We start from the raw sequence: 23,673 nt of genomic DNA on the forward strand, positions 1-23,673 counted from the left end.
ATAGTAGCTTGCATTCCTCGGAGCAGGTTCACATTTTTGCTGAATTGCAGTAGCAATAACATTTATTTAGTGCCATTTATTGAGCACCAATTAAGTATACTAGCTGCGCATTGTTTCTAGTCCTCAAATAAGTCTCCAAGGTGAGATTTTAAAGGTGAGGAAACTAAGCTTAGAAGTGTTACTTACCCTAGATCACATATGAGTGGTCGAGTTAGGTTCAAACTGTAGTCTGTGACTCTAACACCGGAATTTTAACCAGGACATTCCTGCTACCTCTCTCTAAGATCTTGGCAAGCCTTTCAGTCCCTTGGAGTATTGGAGTTAATGGAAAGATGTACTCATCCTGAAGCCATCCTGAAAGGCCATGAAGTTTTATTTTGATATCTATACTAATTAAGGAAAAAGAGTAAACAAAACAAAAGCATTAGAGCTGAACTCAATAAGTAATGGAGTAATACTGAATAGTCCCCAAGTTAATGCATAATCATAATTATCATTAAACAGTTTTTAAATATAATTGTCATAATTAATGTTGTAGAAAGTAATTAATCCAATATGGCAGGAAGTCATTAGTGGTTAAGATGCAAGTAAGGTGTTCCTGAAGCCTGGAGCAGAAATATATTTGAGTGACAGACCCGGGGCCTGTCCAGCTACAACCTCTGTAAATAAGGAATGATATAAGGGTATATTATGGAACATAAAAGGGAATCTGTATTTGTAAAAGGAAGGTATCTTCAGCCTTAATGAAGGGAGTCAAAGATGGTGGACAGGGACTGGTGAGGCATATCTTGTTTTAAAATAAGTTGCACATTTAAAACACAATAATTAGGTGCTTTGTTGAATTGTATGCACATGTATGTCACATATAGCACATCCAGACATTAATTAGCCTCAGTAAGGAAGTTTTCTAGCCTGACCCTTCTCATTCTCAGAATCTTGACTAAAACAGCCACCTGGGATCCATATAGGCAAGATTTCTATTTTTTCAAAAAATAGTTGAAAGCATTTTTTAAAACTCAGAATTATACAGAGACAATAAGATTTAATTGAGAATTGGTCACAACCTGGTTCTCTGAGGTCCAACTGCAAACACATCTCAACACTAGTCTGTCTGAGGTTTCTCCAGTTCTGACTTTCAATACATTTTCATCAAACATATTTCTTTTTTTTTTCAAATGTATTTATTTATTTTGAGAGAGAGAGAGAGAGGAAAAGGATGAGAGAGAATCCCAACCAGGCTCTGCACTGTCAGCGTAGAGCCCGATGCAAGGCTTGAACTCACAAACCGTGAGATCATGACCTGAGCCCAATCAAGAGTCAGATGCTTAACCGACTGAGCCATCCAGATGTCCCTCAAATACATTTGAAGGATGTTTGCTTCATCCAAACTGCAGGTTGTGGTTACTGATGTTCTGCAAAGGGACATCTGTGAATGTTTGACGTTCCTGCACAGCACTGTACTATCATCTGTGTTCCTCTAGTCTGCCATGCACAGCCCAAGTGAAAGAGGCTGAGTTTTTGGCAAGAGAGAAAGGCTTCCACACTTCCCAGAGTCATGAATTCCATGACTACACTCCCTGACTATAAAATACGACTCTTACCATAGAGAACCCATAATTCTACATACTCTCAGACATATTTTTGAAACGTTGTTCCTTTTTAAATCACTACTAGCTAAAACAAAAAAAAATTGAAACACTATTTCTATACTCTAAGTATACTATAAGAAGGAAGATATTGAGTTATTCATAAGCAAATATATAATAATTATTGAAATAACGTTTATTTATACATGTGCCCTTTTATTGTCATTGACTGTATGATAATATATTGATGGATACTGGAGAAATTTGTTGTTAACTTGCAACATTGATCTCTCTCTGCTTTGAATGTTTCCAAAATAATGTTAATGTTTCTGAGTATATCATTCATTCTTCTTTCTTAAGGGTCTCCAGTACCAGTGGGTATAGATGTCCAAATTGAAAGCCTTGACAGCATTTCGGAGGTTAACATGGTAAGTTTCTCCACAAGACATTGGTCTTTCCCTGGAAGGTTAGAGAATAGTGTCAAAATCACTGGTGCTTTAATAAACCATTTTAGTTATGTATGTTACTATTATATATTTTTCTTATTTTACGTCATAGAGCTGAAGTTGCTTGGCTCTCTCTATTCACTTCTTTCTGCTTGAAATTTAGATTGTATGTATTACTTTTATAATATGCAAATACCACAATTAAAGATAAAATGTAAAAAAAATGAAGATATATATATAAAAAAAAAAAAGAGAGAGAGAGAGAGAACAAGGTTGGGAATCTCTTAAGGAAGCCAGATCTAGAAAACATTAATCAATGAAGTTGGAAGATCAAGCAATATTTTTACATGTATACTTAATATTTTTATTTACAGTGATTCCTCCAGCTAGTTATTGCCATCAAAATGCTAGCTGAATGAAAAGTTATAGGACATATAAAAATTCCAACAAATTCTAAACAAAATTTTTTATGACATATTATATCTTGTTTCATTCAATCTTCAATTAATGTTCTTCTAGTCCTTATCATTAGAAAATTCAATATTTATTTCAGTTCACTCTGAAACTTCCTTCATTTTAACCACACTACTCCAAAGGCAATAGCACAGATAGTACTCACTATTAAAAAATGCCTTGTTTAGAAGGTTTTGGGTCTTATCTGACCAAAATCTGCTTTTACTGACATTTTCTTGAGCCTGTTGTACTCTAGGAGCAAACATTCATTTCCCCTTTCCTAGCATAATCTCTAAATTATCCCTGAATGACTCATTGTCTCCACCCTCTGCCCCTAAAACCCGACCTCATCCTTCTCTCCTGATTAAGGTCTTCTCTGGTATTCAGTATCAGCTAAAACTGGACTGGGTTCTCCATGCCCAATGAGAAAATGCTTTCTAATTATAAGTGACACCCAGTGTTGGCTTCTTTTGCTTCTCATTTATCATCTTCCCACCCTGTCATTCACTTGCCCTACCCTGAATTCACTTTCAATTCCTTGGAGTTTTACCCCACGCTCTTCTCAACATGCTCTTCCGCCTGCTTTCTCATGATAGTGCCCACTAGTGGTGATGTTGATGTATCACTGACATGTACCAATGTCTGCTATTCCACTTCCTAGGCTCTGTGTTTGCCCAGTGACCTTCAGATCAGACTGAGCACCTAATTCTAAATATATGCTTACTAAAGCAGTCCATGCAGTAACCCACACAACTCCCTATAGAGTAGTGTTAGGGAAATGAATGAATCATTCTATTTATTTGCGCTCACCCTAATCCAAAATTAGACATGGCTGATGCTCCCTGATTAACCAAGAGCAATAATACAATGTACCTCTATTCCTAACCTAAAAAACAAAAAACAAACAAAAAAAAAAACAAATCTAGTTCATCATTAATTGGTGACTTATTTGTAGTTTACTGAAGTTTGTCTTTTGCCTATGTAATAAATGTCAAAGTTCTATCACATGTAACTAGTTAGACAATAATTTGAGTATTGCTGGGAAATAAATGATAGTAAGAAATAAACAATTGTGAAAGGTGAAACACATCATCATTGTCCACACCCAATGACTTGAATGTAGCTAGGGGAGTTTCTGTTCAAACAAACAAAATAGTAAACATAGCATCTGAGAGCCAAACAAAGCTCAAAGTAGTGACTAACCAAATCTTTTTTTCTCTAAAATAACATTAATATAATCCCCCCCTCATATTTATCTCTTTACAATTGGGTTATACACTAACAATTCAATTCACTGAGCCACACTGGTACTAGCTTCTGGGGAATATGCCATTTTAACAAATTCACAGGTAAGTCTTTTGCACACTAGAATTTGAGAACCACTATTTACTGGTATTCTTTCTGTCTCCCGAGCTGAAGAAAATCATTGTCTCCATCTCAGGATCTCTGACAGCACACTTACCACTAATAGCTCTAATAAATACTGTATCTATTTTTGTGGGACTGTAGGTTATTCAAATGGGGGGGGAAGGGGCTATAGTTTTATGGGACTGTAGTTTTGTTCCTTAACAAAAACAATATAAATTTATGGATACATTATAAAAGTGAATATTTATTTGCAATAAAAAAATAAGTCAAAATAAAATATTGGGCCATGTGGATTCAAGTCCTTTTCTTCTGAGATCTCTTTAGGTGATTGACCAGTACTTACACAGAAATGCTTCCCAGTTATAACCTGGCTTTCCTTACCCAAATTGAATTCTCTATGGTTCCCAGAAACTCAACATTCACCAGACTCCAGATGAAGGAGAGGTTCTGCAACTCAAGCTCACCGGATTTACCCTAAATCTACCAGAAAATACAATATATGCCATTCATTTTATATGTCATTAACACCCATGCCAATCAATCTGGGACTAATGGTATTGATTGGTCATCCTGAACTATATTCTTAGTGGCTTTGACTTGTCTCTGTTTCTCTCTGCCTAGGACTTTACAATGACTTTTTATCTCAGACATTACTGGAAAGATGAGAGGCTCTCCTTTCCTAGCACAACAAACAAAAGCATGACCTTTGATCATAGATTGATCAAAAAGATTTGGGTGCCTGACATATTTTTTGTCCATTCTAAAAGATCATTCATCCATGATACAACTGTGGAGAACATCATGCTACGTGTGTACCCTGATGGAAATGTCCTTTTCAGTCTCAGGTAAGGAGGGCTATGGACCGTCTTTGGCTTCCCTATGCCAGGGTCATCTACACTAAAGTTAGTGCACCTCACTTCAGGCTAAGCTCACACTATTACTGTCTATTTAGTCATCCTGAAGACTGAGACACAGCAGAAAATATGATTTTTCCTTCTACTAACTTCAGATTTTAAAGAATAGTTTTCTAGTCTAACTCTACCTATACAGTGTATTGTTGGAGAATGATAGAAAAGAAGATGGGACAGAGTGGAGCTGAATTATGGAAATCCCTAAAAGCCTGGCCCACAGTTTTATAGGTACATAAAATTGCTTTTCTTCTTCACCAACTACATACTACCAAACAGTCTTAGAATCTTGGATTAACTAGTTTTCTTAATTATCTCCTTCATTTTTCACAAGAAGGTATAGTCATCATTCAAATTACTGCTAATTTGTTCACTTCCTTTTCATTTTTTTTAATTCAAAACATTTTTTCTGGGGCGCCTGGGTGGCTCAGTCAGTTGAGTGTCCAACTTCGGCTCAGGTCAGCGCACATCGGGCTCTCTGCTGACAACTCAGAGCCTGGAGCCTGCTTAGGATTCTGTGTCTTACTCTTCTCTCTGCCCTTCCTCTGCTTGTGCTCGCTCTCTCTCTCTCTCTCTCTCTCTCTCTCTCCACTAAACGCTAACAAAAAATTTTAAAAGCCACCATTTTTTCTGACACTATGCTATAACAGCACTCCATCTTTAATGCACTATATATTCTTTTAGCCTAATAAATCCTGTGCATACTGATGGCTTATCATTGGTAATTCTTAAAATGTGTAGTAAATCCAAGTAATTCAATTTTTTTCATATCTTAAAAATCCTAGGAAAACTCTATAGTAAGACTGTGGGGGAAAAAAAATGGCTCCCTGAAAGGTATCCATGTCCTAGTCCTTGAAACATGCAGAAGTTACCTTATTTGGCGAAAGAAAGAAAAAAGGCAGGAAGAAAGAAAGAAAGAAAGAAAGAAAGAAAGAAAGAAAGAAAGAAAAGAAGAAAAGGATCCTTGCAGATATGATTAAGTTAAGGATCTTGAGATGGGAAAAGTATCTTCGATCAGTTGGTTGGGATCTAAGTGCTATCCATCATAAGCATCCTTGTTAGAGAAAGGTAGAGTACGATCTGACATGCAAAGAAGAGTAGAAGACAATGTGACCATTAAGACAGAGAGTGGAGTGTGATGCAGCCACTAGTACAGGAATGCCAGCAGCTGCCAGAAGCTGGAAGAGGCAAGGAATGAATTTTCCCCAAAAGCCTTTGGAGGGAACAGGACCTTTCTGACACCTTGATTTCAGTGCAGTGATACTGATTTCAGACTTGTCCTCCAAAACTGTGAAAGAAGAAACTTCTGTTGTTTTAAGCCACCAAGTGGTAATAGAAAATTAATAGATTCTTTTTGCTCTACACCTTGCTCACTTTAGTGCAAAGGTGCTATTGCCATATTGATGTCAATGTTTTTAAAAATGCAATGAAAGGGGGCTGCCTGGGTGACTCTGTCAGTTAAGCCTCCAACTCTTAATTTTGGCTCAAGTCATGATCTCATGGTCCTGAGATCAAGCCCCGCGTTGGGCTCCATGCTGGGTGTGGGGCCTGCTTGGGATTCTCTCTCTTCCTCTCTCTCTGCCTCTCCCCCACTCATGCTCGCACATGATCTCTCTCAAAATAAGTAACTATTTTAAAAAATGAAAATAAAAATGCAATGAAAAGGAAAGTACCACTTTCAATAGAACTTTAAAAAAAATGTTTATTTTGAGAGAGAGCATGCAAGAGCAGGAAGGGGTGCAGAGAGAGAGGGAGAGAGGACCCCAAGCAGGCTCAGTGCTCTCAGCGTGGAGCCTGACACAGGGCTTGATCTCATGAACCGAATTGTGAGGTCATGACCTGAGCAGAAATCAAGAGTCTGACGCTTAACCCACTGAGCCCCCCAGGAGAACCACTTTCAATAGAAATTTTAAGTCAGGTGTAACATGGGACTCTAATAAGAACTAGAGTCAGGCCTTACCAGGAATCAGTAGCAGAATGGCAGCATCTGGCCAAGGTACCAACTTTGTAAAACTTTTAACTTTTCAAAAAAATTAATTTTGATGAAAGAATTAGTTGAGTAGATTGTCTGTACCCTACATATTCCAAAGAATGATTTCTGGCTCCTGGGAGATGACCTCTAAGCCCTTGAAATATCTTGCCTGTTAAGAAGATCTTTGTTTCCCCTGAAGCCTTGGGCCACACCAGGAAGTCTATGCTAACAATGTGATCTATGGAGGAGGCTTTGAGCTACCCAGTAGCAGCTTGACCCCTGGAGGGGCTGGAGACCGAGGTCAGCCAGACCTGTGTGACCAACTCTCAGTTAATACCTTGGACCCCAAGACTCAGGTAGCTCCCCTGGTTGGAAGTCCTCCATGTGTGTTGTCACACTCACTGTTAGGACAGTAGCACTGCCCACATAACTCCACTCGAACAGGACAGATGGAAACTTGCTCTTGGTCTCGCCTGGACCCTGCCCTCTGTGCCTTTCCATTGCTGATTTTAATCTGTGTCCTTTCATTACAATAAACCATAACTGTCAGTGGAACAACTTTGATGAGTCCTGTGAGTCCTTCTAGTGAATCATGGAACCTGAGGATGGTCTTGGGGAATCCCCAAACAAAGGAGGACTCAAAATTGTTGTCCACACAGCTATTCCAGTTGATAGCAGAGCCAGTCAAAGCCCAGAGACAGGTTACCTGGTTCCAGGCTTGGTTCTGACACTATCTACTGACAGAGATTCTCTCTTTGACCAAACTCTGCTAAGGCTCCTCTGAACTTACTTCTCACCTAGACTCTGACTTTTGAGCTTCCATGTTTATCTCTGCTACGTCCATTTAGCCAGAATCCTCCATCCATAATGTCTGCCTCCCTTCAAATCTGATAAGATTCCTCATCTTGCACCACCCACAAGTGATGTCTGATCACCCTGGTCTGCCTTCAGCAAGGATCCTGTTAGGTCCTTTTAGCCAGAATCACCCACCCCTCACCCCTGATGTTTCCTCTGAGTAATTTCCCATCCACTGCCCCCCACCCTACTCCTTGGCTATAAATTCCCACTTTGCCTTGTTATATTTGGACCTGAGCCCACTCTCTCCCTATATAAACCAAAGTATAGTAGTCCCCCTAAATAAAATCTTCCTTACTGTTCTTTAACAAGTGTCATGAGGGCGCCTGGGTAGCTCAGTCGGTTGTTGAGTGTCCGACTTCATCTCAGGTCATGATCTTGCAGTCCATGGGTTTGAGCCCCGCATCAGGCTCTGTGCTGACTGCTCAGAGCCTAGAGCCTGCTTCGGATTCTGTGTCTCCCTCTCTCTATGTCCCTCCCCCACTTGCACTCCATCTCTCTTCCTCTCTCAAAAATAAATAAACACTAAATTTTTTTTAAAAAACACCAAGTGTCATGAATAATATTTTCTTTACCATGACTCACCTAAGCACTTTGGTTGCTAATTTATCCATGTGTATACTGTGAAGGAGGTAGACTCAAAGACTTCAGTGGTCCCTTCCAGCTTTAAAGTGCACTTGAACAACACAGATTTGAACTGCACACATCTACTTATATGTGGATTTTTTTCAATAAATATAGTACAGTACTGTGAATGTATTTTCTCTTATGATTTTCTTAGTAACATTTTCTTTTTTCTAGCTAACTTTACTGTAAGAATATGGTATAAAATACATATACAAAATATGCGTTAACTATGTTGTTGGTAAGGCTTCCTGTCAACAGTAGGCTTTTAGCAGTTAAGTTTTTGGGGAGTCAAAAGTTACACAGGATTTTCAACTACACAGAGGTTGGCCTCCCTAACCCTGTATTGTTCAAAAGTCAACTGCGCCAGGAATATGGTAAAATGAGTATGTTTTGTGACACAAAGTCATCCAGAAACCTCCCTGGCTTGGCATTTTGCTGCATGACTGTTGACAACAGAATTCAACCCATGGAAGATAAAACTGTTCCTGATTAACTTGGGGCACCATGGGTAGAAGCAGCTGTTGCCTTTGTTTTTTTTTTGCAGACTTGCTCAGGGGCCTTTTATAAACCTCTGATCTGCTGTTGTGGGTACCAGAGTTTCTACTTTGAGGCAGGATCATAGTATAGCAGCATCTGCCTAAAGCCAGAAAACCTAGGAGGATATAAAATTTGAAAAAACAATATTCATCAGTATGCAAGGTTTAATGGCACCTGAATTATGCATTGTGCCCATAAATCTATAACTAAAAATGCTCCAGGCTTTCTCCTCGCTCCTGGAAAGAGAATTTTCTCAGGCAAACTTGCTTTGTGAGAGAAACCTTTACCCATAGGCTTTTATTACCACTATCCCAGCCCTTTATGACTAGAAACTAAGTTTATATCTTCCAAAAACCAGAAGATATTTAAATCCATTTAAAAATCTTCTCCCTCTGGGGGTGCCTGGGTGGCTCAGTCAGTTAAGCACCTGACTTTGGCTCAGGTCATGACCTCATGGTTCATGAGTTCTAGCCCCACGTCAGGTTCTGTGCTGACAGCTCAGAGCCTGGAGCCTACTTAGGATTCTGTCTTCTCTCTCTCTGCCCCTATCCCGTTCATGCTCTCTCTTTCTCTCTCTCTGGCTCACTCATTCTCTCTCTCTCTCTCAAAAATAAATAAACATTAAAAAACAAACAAACAAAAAAGTCTCCTCCCTCCGAAGTATGTTTTTCTGAAAGACATCACAGCCAAAAAATATAGAGGGAGCTGACTAGGAAAGTGTGAGATTAGAAGCAATTGTTAGAGCAGGAATTCACTCATTAACTCTGTGTCTTTATCAAATCACCCATCTTCCTGAGTTTGCTTCCTTCTACATTATTTTGCTAGAGGATAGTAATGCCTGTTTTGCATTCTTCTTTTTTTTTTTAATGTTTATTTAATTTTGAGAGAGAACATGAGTGGGGGAGACAGAGAGAGAGAGAGAGAGAGGGCAGGACAGAGGATCCGAAGCAGTCTCTGTGCTGACAGTGGAGCGCCCAATGTGGGGCTCCAACTCATGAACCATGAGATCATGACCTGAGCCGAAGTCAGATGCTCAACCGACTGAGCCACCCAAGACACCCCTGTGTTGCATTATTCTTGAAAGGCACACAAGACAAGCAAACAGGAAGCTTCAATATTGCATGTTCATTCAGCCATATGGTTAAATGACCTGCAGTTTTTGTTTTCTCTTTCCTCTTCCAGGATAACTGTTTCAGCCATGTGCTTTATGGATTTCAGCAGGTTTCCTCTTGACACTCAAAACTGTTCCCTTGAACTGGAAAGCTGTAAGTCCTACTTACTGATGGAGCAGGCACTCATGATCTGAACACACCATCACCTACTTACATGTAAATAAGCGTGTTCTTAACAAGCATTAAAAATCTCGATATAAGTTAAATTTATTTGTTCAAAATAGTTACATTTTTTTAAAAAAACTAAGGATGATGGCAGATTGCCTGCCAAAAGAGAACATCCAGGGAAAGAATGTTTTCATAATTACATATTCTGCAGTTTCCACAAGGGTTGTAAAGGAACAAGCTCCCTAAAAAGGAATATTCTATATGCTATTAACTATATAGACTGACACACTTCCCAAATTAGGAAAGCTCTGGAATTCATGTTCCCATGTAAATCACAATCTTCCATTAAATGTACTTGGTTGGGTTCTCTAGAAAAATGCAGCTCTAGACATACACTCGCTGATCAAAGCCCTGTTAGAGAGCATCCGAGCCAACTCCTTGTCAATCACTTTGATCCATCAGCTGTTTTTGATACATCTTAAAACTGATGGCAGTTTTTCACAATGTGGCAAAAATGCTGGGAATTTCAGTGGTTGTGCCTCCCCAAATCCATCAGAAACTCTCTGTAATGCTAGTTGATTTCAGGAGAAAATTCTTTACTGAACACAGCTCATTTTGTAATTTCATGCAAGAGAGCCGCAAGACTAATGGGGCCAGAAGACCTAGGGTGGGACCTGTGATGGGGGACACTCAGTGCTATGACATCACTCAGTGCACGCAGGTATGGGAGCAGCTATTTGGAGAGTTTTCAGTCCTCACGTGGGCACCAGAAAAGCCTCCACACTATGCCAGTAACTAGGGTCTAAGTTTTGGAGATTATTTTTCCTTTGGTAGGTATGGGTATTATCAGTCTATCGGCAAACACATTTTTCAGTACCCAATATATACATGTCATTGGACCAGGCACTGGAGATATAGAACTGTGTAAAACATGGTGAATACCTTGTGGAACTCACAAGAGCCAGTGATGGGAAACTATTCTCTTGTTTCAGATGCCTACACCGAAGAGGATTTAATGCTGTACTGGAAACATGGGAACAAGTCCTTAAATACTGATGAACATATTTCCCTGTCTCAGTTCTTCGTTGAGGAGTTCAGTGCATCCAGCGGATTCGCTTTCTACAGCAGCACAGGTGCGCTGTTTTATGGGGACAGTTCATCAGCACTTACTGACACCTACCGTTGCGAAACATGTGAAGAGACCTGAATTCACACAACTGTCCCGTGTGGTCTCAGCATCCTCCCTCCTTCACAGGCAGTCTCCTCCACCTCCAGTCCATGACCACTCTCGTCCTCATGCAGCCACCTCTAGACAAATGCCTTGCTTCTACCCCTGGCCTCTGCAGTCTACTCTTAATACAGTAGAGAGAGTGCTCTTCGAAAACGTAAAGACCACAATTCCTTCCTGCTTAAAACCCTCCAGGGTTTTTCTGTCACACTTATGACAAAATTCAAGCTTCTCAAATGACCTCCAAGGCCTACACGAGCTACCTCTGACCTCACCCACTACACCCGCCCCCCCCCACCACATCCCACACCCCCCACGCTGGCCTTCCTGCCTGTCCTCAAACACACCTGTATCATTCTATCTGCAGGGCTTCTGTTTTGGCCTTTCCCTCCCTCTGCCTACAATGCTTTTCCCCCAGCTTTCTCATGACCGGCTCCTTCCTGTCATTCAGGTGTTGTTCAAATATCACCTCCTCAGAGAGTGCTTCCTCAACCATCCCGTCTAAACGAGGCCTCCTTCCTCACCATTCCCTATCTGTTATTTGTCTTCATAGCACTTAACACTTCCTGAAATATATCTCTATGTGACTGCTTTATCGCCGGAGTGCCTGACTAGAAAGAGTGCAAGAAATCTGTCTGCCTTGTTCACCATTTCTTCCCCAGCATCTGGAATGGGCATAGTACATGATAGATACTCAATAAATATCACTGTGCTCACTTCGGCAGCACATATACGCAATAAGTATCGCTGAAGGAATCAGTCAGTAAAGGGCATCATTGCTCAGAAGAGAAAACCTATTCAATATTGGGCCTATATTGTATACTCTTTACTATGACAGATATATTTTTCATTTGGTAACATGTCTCCAAGGCACTTTTTAAATTATATGTGGTCCCATTTAAAAAAATAAACAAAAAAATAAATAAATTATACTTGCTTCCTGTTGATTAAAGTTAAAAGTAGCTCCCTCTTCCCTGGTTATTAGCATTCTAGGTCATTTCAGGAAGAATCCATATAAAATGCCATTTTAGATTTTTTAAGCCATGCATAGGCTGGAAAATGTATGCTGCCCTGAGTGCCTGGAATCCTTTTACCTACTGACTTTTCTCCCTAGAGGGTGCTCTACTCTTGCCCTTAGACTCCGGAGAGGAGTTATCAAGTTGTTATCTAAAAGCCAGAATCATTGGGCCTGGGTGGCTCAGTTGGTTAGGCCTCAGACTTTGGCTCAGATATGATCTCACAGTTCATGAGTTCAAGCCCCATGTGGGGCTCTGTGCTCACAGCATGGAGCCTGTTCAGATTCTTTGTCTACCTCTCTCTCTGCCCCTCCCCTGCTCATGTGCTAGCTTGCCCTGTTTCTCAACAATAAATAAATAAGCATTAAAAAAAATAAAAGCCTGAATCATAAGAGAGAAATCAAAATTTACATCACAGAGAAGCTGAGGGACTTTCTAGAACCAACAGCTATTTAGCTATTTAGATCCAGGAGAAATGCTCTATTTCACTTCATTATTTGTCTACATTGCTCAGGATTCAGCAGATAATGCTATTAACTGTAATAACGCTTATGGACTTTTCTGATTATATAAATAATACATATTATTTGTTTCAACCATTGGTATATCCCTGGCACATACTAAATGCTCCATAGGTAATTGTTGAACAAGTGAATAAATGGCAGATAACTTGAAAAAAAATTCAGAGAAATTTAAAGAAAAAGCCTTTGTAATTCAACCTCATAAAGATAAACCATATTATTGTTTTTATATAGTTTCTTCTCCTTTTTCTTTTCTCTGTCTTCCTGTCTTACTCTGCATAAGTAAATATTCAAGCCTTGAACAACACGATTTTGAACCGCACAGTCCACTTACATGTGAATTTTTCAATACATACACTAAGGTAATACACATGCATTTTCTCTCCCTTATGATTTTTTAACATTTTCTTTTCCCTACCTTAATTTATTGTAAGAATACAGTGTATAATACAGATAACATGCAAAATATGTCTTAATCCACTGTTCCATTATAGTGAGGCTTCCAGGCAGCTTTAGGCTGTTAGTAGTTAGGTTTGGGGGACTAGAAAGTTATATGCAGATTTTCCACTGCACCAGGGCCCGTACCCCAAACCCCTACACTGTTCAATGGCCAACTGTATAAGTATGTTTTTATCAGGATTTTAATGTTCATAGTCCTAAATTTAATTAATATTTAAACAAAGGAATGCATGCGGTAAACAATGATGCATGTCAAAGTGTAATTTATAACTGTTTTCATTTTGCTGTTGTTATGATGAAATAACTTTGGCATATGATAAATTGTAAATAGGTCTTTGCAATGTTTGAAGCAATTAAAATGTCAGAGGGGTGCCTGGGTGGCTCAGTAGGTTGAGCATCAACCTTGGCTCAGGTCATGATCTCATCGTTCATGGATTCCAGCCCTGTGTTGGGCCCTGTGTTGACAGCTCAGAGCCTGGAGCCTGCTTCAGATTCTGTGTGTGTTTCTCTCTCTCTGCCTCTCCCCCACTCATGCTGTGTCTCTCAAAAATTAATAAGCATTTTAAAAATGTCATATATACGAAGCATAGAAATCTAAGAGTATTGTTCCCTGCACAGAATGTATGCTACATATATAATCATAGCAATGACATTTCTTCAGATTTTGAAGCCCAAGTATCCATGAATATACACCCAACTATCCTCTTAAAAATAAAAGGTTAAATTTGATTTCCAAATTCTTACTTCATCAATATGCCATTCCATTGGCTATTAATCCAGTTATTAATCATATCTGGGTTTATTCAACCATTCTTCGGTTTCAGAAAGATCAGCATTTAGAAATTTATTTTAATTTACAAGCATGTGATACTTCTGTCTCACATTATCCATGAAATATTAAATGTGGTCTCCTGAGAGCTAAACTCAAGTGTTTTTCTCCAATTAGTATCCTGTTTAAACATATTAGCTTAATCAAAAATAATTTTTTTATGTTTATTTTGTCTTCGTTCCTGTCATTATAACAACCACCGTAACCTGCACTGCCAAATCAGCTATACAGTAAAATCTGTACTTGCAACTCTGGTTTGGAGAGCCAGAAGTAGAGTTAGAATTATGTAACTTTAGTTTCTATTTGATAGCTGCACCATCATGTCCTCAAGTTTTTCCCTTGGCTCCGTCTTCACCACTCTCTGGCAATAGTAACAAGCAGTTGAGGGCTTCTGCCCCCTCATGCCTTTCAGTGCCCCTCACAATCATGCACTGTAGATTTATGAAGGAAAAAAAAATGACTCCTGCCCCTAAAGAATGCATTGACAATTATTCTTTATTGCAGCATCATGTCGTGGCTACAGGTATAAGTTTTGGAGACAGGCTGCATGAGTTCAAATCCTGGCTCAACTGCTTATTAGAAATGTGGACAGGTTGCCTTATCTCTCTAAGCCTCAATGTCTTCATCTTTTGTAACACTCTCTACCTCAGAAGGTTGTGAGGATACATGATTTAATGCATTTAAATAATTTAGAATAAAGTCTGCCATCAATAACTGAGAATACTGTCTATCATATGGTGAGTAACCAGTAAATATTAGCTAGTAGCTCTCATCATCACTATTTTCATAAACATCATCTTGATCCTTTTGACACAGATTGAAGCCTTTAGCATCAACCACCCATTGAAGGTGACAGTCTCAGGTGTAAAACTCTTCTTGAACCTGACTCCTTGAACCTGACTGACTCCTCAATCATTTCCCCTCTCTTGCATTTTCCTGCTGCCAACTCTCCAGCCCTCTCCTTCTTTCATAAACTCCCTTTCTTTCTACTGTGCGGCAACCTGATGGAGGCTGACAGACCTTCCACCCAGAATGTGGTTCAGCTGTCAAAACTGATGATGCTGCACACAAAGCAAAAGGTTATAAAGAGATTTATTATGCATGTAATGAAGTTTTCCAGAGAGAGCGGAGTAAGCTCCCAAGTAGGTCTGAAAATGGCCTGAGAAATCAGAGAAGGGCAACTGGCTTAGAGTTTTATGGTGGTTAAAGGGTGGGACTGGGGGGGAATGACTCCCTTGCATGACTTGAATTTCCCATGGGTGCCAAAATAGGGAGCACCCAGCTTTCCTATTAGCTTGCCCAGGTGTGAGACAGAAGGAGAAGGACCAGTGGGGTTTGGGAGCTATGAGGAGTCAAGTATCGGAAGTGGAGTCAGACTCTTTATTACACTACCCAGGCTGAGGGTTCCACCATCTTTCCAAGGCAGCACCACATTTCTTGGTGGTGGAGGGAGCTCTTTCTGGCCTGCAGCTTCAACCACAATAGTACCCCTAGTCTCCCCTGCCCTGAAAAGCCACACAACATAGTAGCATTTCTCCTGATTGGTTGCCAAAAACAAATTTATTCTTCAGAAAATTACCAATAAAGAAAGGACATGTTACCAAAATTTAAGTCATAGCTAAAACCACATACCCTAAGTGTTTCTTTATGAAGTTCTTTCACAGCTTTTACTCATCTCTTTTAATCTCAAAATAATTGTATGAAGCTGTAACATCAGAGAGACTGCTATTCCACTATGCAGCTATAATAAGAACTCTCAACTGCACACAAAAATCAAGCGGGGCTGTGGCATGGGTAATACAAGACAAAATGAGTAGCTTAAAAAATAATGTTATATTCTGACTTTAGAATGCACTATGTAATGTATCTATTGTTAACCTTGGTAATGAAATTGTTTGATATTCCTGAAACATATATCAACTGATGATGAGAACCTCAGAACAGGTGGGGACAAGAAGGGTCATCAGCACATAATTGAGAAGAGAATACTAAGAGAATAGTATGCCAATTCAAGGTGGGTTTGCTAGGTATATGTTTTAGGCTGAATGCCTAAATATTGACCTGTTCTGTGTAATAGGTTTGCCATCTTGAGTTTCCTAAGAAATTAATACTGAGACTAGAAGAAGGGTCCTCTAACTTTGCAATACTTATGACTTTGTTTTATAATTTTTCACCTAATAGTCCCTTGTTTTTTGGCTTTAAACTTCCTTGCAGCCAATGTGAAAAGGGAAACCTGAACAAAATTGTATGGATGTGACCACAATTCTTACTTCTGATCAGCATGAACTAATCAATATTAGCAACATGAATCTATTTAATTCCAGTCAGAAGCAAAGAAACATCATCATTTGGTTACTTTTTTGTAGATTTACCTTACATAAATTAATGGTATCCACCAGACTTTGAAATAATACAGTTTACAGATATTCCTTTCACCCACTCCCTTTATGAAAGCCTCACTGTCTGGGTTCCAACTTGGAATCCAATGACTCAGTAGCTACTGTGAACCTTTTCCTTCACATAAGATGTTCTCTTTCATTTGTTATAGCTAATAAATGGTTTATTGGCTATTGCATGCAGTTATTAGTCATGTATTGAAGACTGGCTCACTTGTAGAAACGATGTGAACACAATATATTTTGGAAAAAAGGTCTTTAAAGGCCATTTCACAAAATATGATTACCATTCATTCCTGAATAGCAGCTATGAAATTTAAGGGGAATCTTTGAATCCCATAATTAAACAGACTTCAGATCACTTACAGACTTCAGTTCAACAGACATTGATGGAATGCCAGGCCCAGACCCTGTCCTTGTGCTAGGTAAACAAGAGTGAGTGTGTTCTGTTCCATGTTCTCTAAGAGCTTAGAGTTTAAAGAAGCAGGTCATTTCATGAAGTGTGATGTTTTCATGTGGAAGCCTGTTCTAAGGAAAACTCTGGCTTTTTCTCATAGGTTGGTACAATAGGCTTTTCATCAATTTTGTGCTAAGGAGGCATATCTTCTTCTTCGTGTTACAAACCTATTTCCCAGCAATGTTGATGGTGATGCTTTCATGGGTTTCATTTTGGATTGACCGAAGAGCTGTTCCTGCAAGAGTTTCTCTGGGTAAGGTTTTTCTGAATCTTTGTGAAATGCTAATATCAGAGAAAGTTCAATGAAGGTAAATAAAAAGCAATGATAAGTAGAGAGAAAGGAGTGATGGTTTAGTAGGGATAGTTAGAGACTTACACTCAGGTTATAACATTGATCTCAACAGCCTCAGCGGCAAACTGTAATTGGACTCTTTCCTTGGAAACTGAGACATTAGGTATGAAGCCTGCACCAGCTGACCAAATGCTGACTAATAAGGATAAATTATGAAATTATGAAGCATAAACAGCCTCACTTTACAAACCTATCTCCTCACTTTCAGGAAACCTCCCCATCCCTTGCCCAAACCCATTTTGCTATGCATGACAAACCTTTGCATCATAGAAAAAAGAACCTTCAATCCACTATACTACTGGTATCCTAATAAATTACTTCTTGAGATAGGGGGCAATGCCAATTAGAAATCAGGCCTTAACCTAAATACCAAAATCAGAATCAACTGCAGTGAAATTTCAGTTATTGTGGTACTTTAGTTGGCAAGCGATTTCAAGTGGAGAGACATTGCCAGCTTCATGAAGTCACCACACAGGTGTGATTATCTACTCCACCTAGCATGTTATATGCCACTGTCACACATACTGATTTATGGGAACCATTTCAGACCCACTTAGCAGTTACTATGTTCTTACTAAGTGCAGGATGCCTGGTTAAGCACTTAGATAACACGTTACTTAATGAGAACTCAAGAGTCAATTCCACTTGCCTTCTTGGCTGGTTCAGGGCAGAGCTCCCTTCATTTCAGCTGATTTTGTTTTCACCTGTAATGCTCTATCTAGAGAGAAGATTGTTATAAGTGCTTCACAATCATTGTAATTATCACACAATTCATTCCAGAAAGGGTGATTTCTAAGTTAATGTTCGCAAATTATATGCATACTTCAAAAGACCGTTTGAAAAGACATAAATTGTCATTAATATTAATAATTTGTTCACCTCTTTCCCCTATTAAAAGCTTCAATCTACAAGCATTTGAGGCTTGAATATCTTCATGGGAAAAAATACCATCTGAATAAGTAATTAAAGTATTGTGGCTGTTCCTTCACATCAGAACAGTCATGCCCTGACCTCAGTGCAGCAGTGGGACAGGGTAGAATTGAACAGGAGGCTAAAGTCACATTACCAGCCCTCAAGACAGAATGAGAAAGACATTCAGTCTCTAAAGGTTTATAAACATGATTTTCAGATTCCTGAAGCCAACTACTCAGCTCTTACGCTTTGAAAATGACAAGTAATCAAAGCTGGTTCCAGGGTGGGTTGGGGTGAATGGAAAACACTGAAATGCATTTAAGTAACCCCTGAAATTCTATGCTTCTTGCATCTACATTGGGTCCCTGCAGGGTTGGAAAATTGCTATGCAGATTTGTATAAAATAATATACAAATCAGAAGTGTCCCTTTCCCCTCTTCTCTTAATAAAGGGAACTGTAGTATTCCTATACCACTGCTATCTTCTCAGGTTTTTGCTTCCTAACACCCTCAAGTTTTTTCAAAGGTATTTTGGGCTCTGCTTTACTGGCTGTTCACAAATACTACTGGGATACCTGATTCTCCAGAAGGTCCTTCTATCTTTCTATCTTTCTCTTGCCTTTTCTCGGTTGTTCCCCCTCCATCATCTGAAGCTCTGAAGTATTTGACACTATTAAGCATCCTCTCCAAATTCAGAATCAGGTGTAGTGGTCAAGAGCCCAGCCTCATCTTCCTCATCTGCAAAATGAGATGATTAATACAGCCTTCCAAGGTCACTGTATGAAATAAATGGGAGCATTTATGTCAACTGCCTAGGCTGTGCCTGGCCCATAGTGTTTGATGAGACTAAACAAACAATAAGTTTGTTTTCGGTACTCTGTACTAGTCTAGGTTTTCTCCTTTTTTAGACTTTTCTTTCATTTGTACTCCTACTTTGTCTTCCTTCTACTCCCTGAGTAGGTAATCTGGTCTAGCACCCACCTGGTGGGTTTTGCTCGCTTTTGATTCTCTCATCAAACGGAACAAGCCTTTGCTTCTGACTACTGTCTCTATGAAAGCAAATCCCAACCCTGTCTTTATCACAAATCTTTCTCTCAAGTTCTAGATACTACTCCCAGCTGCCCGCCTGGACTTCATTTCCAGATACTACAGGTACTCCACATGTTCAAAACCCAACAAACTACTCTTCCCAACTCTGCCACCCCTGCCCAAATCCCACTTATTCTCTTGGCTTTTCTTGTTCTTCTAAGGGCCCCGAATGTGTTGAGTCTTTCACTATTGGACCCTTAATTTCCTTAGTCTTGGGCAGTCATTCTTATGTTCTTAGGACCCATTTACACCTTAAAAAGTATTAGGAACCCTAGAGAGCTTTTGTTTTGTGGGTTATATCTATCATTATTTACCCATGTTGGCTATTGAAACAGAATTTTTAAAAATCTGCATTAGTCCATTTAAAATTAGCAATAATAAACTCATTAAAAGTTAGCATATTCTATGAAAAATAACTTCTCTAAAGGCACTTTTTAAAGTTTTCTTTCTTTATTTATTTTAAGAGAGACAGAGACATTATGAGTCAGGGAGAGACAGAGAGAGAGGGAGAGAGAGCATCCCAAGCACACTCTGCACTGTCAGCACAGAGCCCAATGAGGGGCTCAAACTCACGAAACCGTGAACTCATGACCTCAGCTGAAACCAAGAGTTGGATGCTTAACCGACTGAGCCACCCAGGTGCCCCATAAAATAACTTTTTTCTAAAACAAAAAATATTAGTGAGAAGAGTGGTATTGTTGTACATTTTTGCAAACCTTTAATATCTGGCCTTCTGGAGGGCAGCTGGATTCCCATCTCTGCTTCCTCATTCAATCTGTTGTAATAGGTTTTAGTTGAAATATAGGAAGAAATCTGCCTCGTTCAGATATGTGGTTAGAGAAAAGAGCCATATTTCAATAGTGTTGCGCATAGTCTTTCTTGACATTGCACCAAAACTCAGAAAGTGACAGTTTCTTAAAGGTTAATTACAATGTGGAATCTGATATTCTATCAGTGAATTTTTTTGTACTCTATTAGATTAAAATTCATTGATCTAGCTTGCGTTTTGCCTAGATCTTTTCACCCGTGCATCAACCATTTGAAAAATACTGGTGCACTGAGTTATACAGATCTTCTCAATGTTCATGTAATTAATTATATAAATTCAAAAACTCACATTTATTAATCTCATCAAAAAGTTTTTGAGTAATGGAAAAACTCTCAAGCTCATAGTGATACATACAAGTTTAACATCATTCTAGTTTTGACTTGAAATCTCAAATTTTATCATTTAGCAACAAACATCATTAGTTGTTTTACTTCAAGCGATAGGCTTACTTTACTCAGTTTTGACAAAATGCCTGAAGATACCCAAATCTGAACAACCAGAGTTTCTCTGTGAGTTGTTCTTTTAAGTGACAGTGATGTCCCATTTTTAAAAGTGTCTCCTGTTCAGCTCATAACTCAACTGTCTGAGCATTTTCCCTCAAGACAGCCATTGCTGTTTGGTATGGAGAAGTGCCTTATATATACTGCTCATTTCATCAACCAGAATATTGAAAAGGTATATACACAAAGGCTGTAATTTAATAAAATTAAAATGTTTTACTGATTTCTTTTTACTGTGATACTGACAGTTAAAGAATACAGTGATTGTCAGTTGCTAGACCAGGTGGGTGTTGCTGCCTGAATTCATGATAAGGCAACAGCAACTTTTCCCAGCAGTGCTTCCCACCATTGCAAATATCAACATAGGGAAAAGGTAAACAATGTCTTAGTATTGTGAAATTCATCTTCACTATACAGACCCTCTGAAAATGTCTTGGAGAGCCCAAAGGAGCCACTGACCACACTTTGAGAACTGTGGCTATAAGGTACCTAAATCTTCAGAGTTAGCCTTCTCTATAAAAAGTCCTCAGATATGCTTATCCTTTCTCTTCCATTCCTCCTGCCTTGACCAGTGCTGGGACCCTTGTTAATTTTTCCTGGATTGCCCTAACAGATCCCTACCTGCCCAGGGCCATTTTGCCAGGCTGTGACATCTGATCCAGATGGGAGTAAGGAGCAGAAATCCAGCCCAAGCTCTATGGGACATGGTATGGGATGATATCCTCCGGAAAAAGGGCACCATTTGCTGATTTGCACAAAGCTGTAGTATGGGCTTGTATAGGCCTTGTACTTGCTTATTTCACTTCCTATTCTTCTTGCCACAATCCAACCCTACTACCAGAGTAATATTTCTAGACTCAACTGTGATCACAACACTCTCATGTCAAATGCCACTGAAGTAAATATTCTCAGCTTGGAATTCAAGGTGCCTCTTGAGGGTTGCCAGATGAAATACAAGACACTTGGTTGAATTTGAGTTTTAGATAAGCACCAAATACTGTGTTAGTATAAGTATATCCTGAACATTGTATGGGATGTACTTATACTAACACATTATTTGTTGCTTATTTGAAATTCAGATATTACTGAGTGTCCTGTATTTTTATCTGCTGCATCTTTAACCATACTCCTGTCCCAAGTGGTTGTCTAAGCTTCAACCAGTTTGAATATTCAGTGTTCTCAACAGTCGCTCATGACTAACTGCTTATCTTATCTATAGTACTTCTCTACCTTTATTCTTGTTCTTACTCTACCTATCTTCCTCTGTCAAAGTCTTGCCATTTCTCAATGGCCACAAACTTCTACTGATGGCACCAGGCAGACATGGTCTCTCCAATATTTGAGCCACATGGCACTTTGTATCTCCCCTAAGGTATCTCTTCTACCTTACTTCCTCTATCTTGTAATAGCTACGGGGTGCCTTGGTAGCTTATCCTGTCTCCTGTATTAGAATGTGAGTTCCTTAAGGACGAGGATCGTTATTACCATCTTTTCTGTTCCTATAGTGACTAGTACAGTATCCTGCACATATTTTGTTCTCAATACATAGTTGTTAAATTGCCAATGTTTAACCCACAATGTTTTTAATAACTGTATTTTAGTTACTAACTGAAAACAATAAGGATTCATTGTTGGCTAAGACCTTTCCACATTTGGATTCATTTGCTAAGTAAGGATGAATCATTTGCTTGTTAAGATCCTTTCACATTTGTCATGTTTCAAATGAAAAACAATAGAGGCTGAACGGCATAGAAGTATCAATTGTGATTAGGCGATTTTCATAAGAGATAATAGCTACCATAATTTGGAATGTGGGATGGGTTAAAAATACTAATCTATATTTCCATATGATTTGGTGTGGAGAGGGAATGAGACTATTATAAAGTTGTTCAAGGATGTTTTAACCCTCATGGAAGGATGAGTAGTACTGTACTTTCATCTCTTCCTTCTATCTCCCTCCTCTTCCCTTGCCTCCATCTTTCTCATTTGGCTCCTCTAGGTATGCCATTCATACTGCATATTAAGTAATAGAGTCATTTACCAGGAACAGACATGGCAGAGAAAGACAACTGAAGTTTTCAGGGATGTAGACACTAATAAAGAAAAATGTCTTCTAACAGAGGATATGACATATGCCTGAAAAAAGTAAATAATTAGGAGTAATTCATTTAACCATCATAGAGGTTACCAGAACTTCTAGGCACTGGACTCTGACACCACCCTTGTGCGGCAATGGTTGTTAGTTTCTGGCCATAGACTCGTGGTGTTAGGCTATCCGACCTACCTTCTTTTCTCTCAGATCACTTGATATTTTCTTTCTGCTAAGGCCTACAGGGAAAATGTTTTTATTCACTTAAACATAAATGTAGATACCTATGCCTTCAAAAGACCTGTCCACAGCACAACTACTGAATACACAACTGACTCAATAGTTCTATAAGTGATGCCTACGTGCCCTATTGCCATCACACTAGTCAATGAACCTCTCCATCACATGTGAAGAAAAATGGCCAATGAAACACAAAGATCAGTATCTCTCACTAGACCAAAGGGTTCTTAGGACCCTATATGTGTCCTTAAGAGTTAATATGGCATAACTGCATAACTGGCATAATGCATAATATGGCATAACTGGCTCAGGGGAGTTCAGTCCCATGGGCCAGACCAAATGTTGTCTCCTAACACTTTCCTGACCATGCAGAGCAATATTGGTAGGTGAGAAGATAATTTTCTAATCCTAATCTAAACAGAACCTTTCTTTGACTAAATGGTCACTTCATATATTTAAAGTGCCTTTATTGGGATGTTAACTTTAAAGGGTTTGGAAGGAATACACTTTGTCAAGATTAATGCATTTCTAAGGAGTGGCTCAAGACATAAGTGTTTTAATCAGTAGATGTAACACTCCTGACTCAAGTTCTATTGCTTTAGGAATTTGTATATCAGTTTTCTCATCCTTTACTTGCAGACTCAAACAATCTCTCCTCCCTACTCACTATTTTTTTATTGCTCATTTTAAACAAGGAAAATCTAAAATGCCTGTTTAAAAATAAA

The 23,673-nt window shown here is 39.1% G+C and overlaps 1 protein-coding gene across 1 annotated transcript in view; it reads left to right on the forward strand.

Annotated features, from left to right (window-relative positions):
* Positions 1-23,673, forward strand: part of GABRR3 (gamma-aminobutyric acid type A receptor subunit rho3) — a 46,230-nt gene that overhangs the window by 14,901 nt on the left and 7,656 nt on the right. The window contains exons 3-7 of the mRNA XM_047100457.1: positions 1,947-2,014; positions 4,475-4,698; positions 9,935-10,017; positions 11,025-11,165; positions 17,039-17,191. Of these exons, the coding sequence (XP_046956413.1) occupies positions 1,947-2,014; positions 4,475-4,698; positions 9,935-10,017; positions 11,025-11,165; positions 17,039-17,191 (669 nt within the window). The remainder of the gene's footprint in view (positions 1-1,946; positions 2,015-4,474; positions 4,699-9,934; positions 10,018-11,024; positions 11,166-17,038; positions 17,192-23,673) is intronic.

The sequence above is a fragment of the Lynx rufus genome, unplaced genomic scaffold (assembly GCF_022079265.1).
Source record: "Lynx rufus isolate CCGP_SWC_20201006 ecotype Redwood Valley unplaced genomic scaffold, mLynRuf1.p SCAF_5, whole genome shotgun sequence".
NCBI lineage: Eukaryota > Metazoa > Chordata > Mammalia > Carnivora > Felidae > Lynx > Lynx rufus.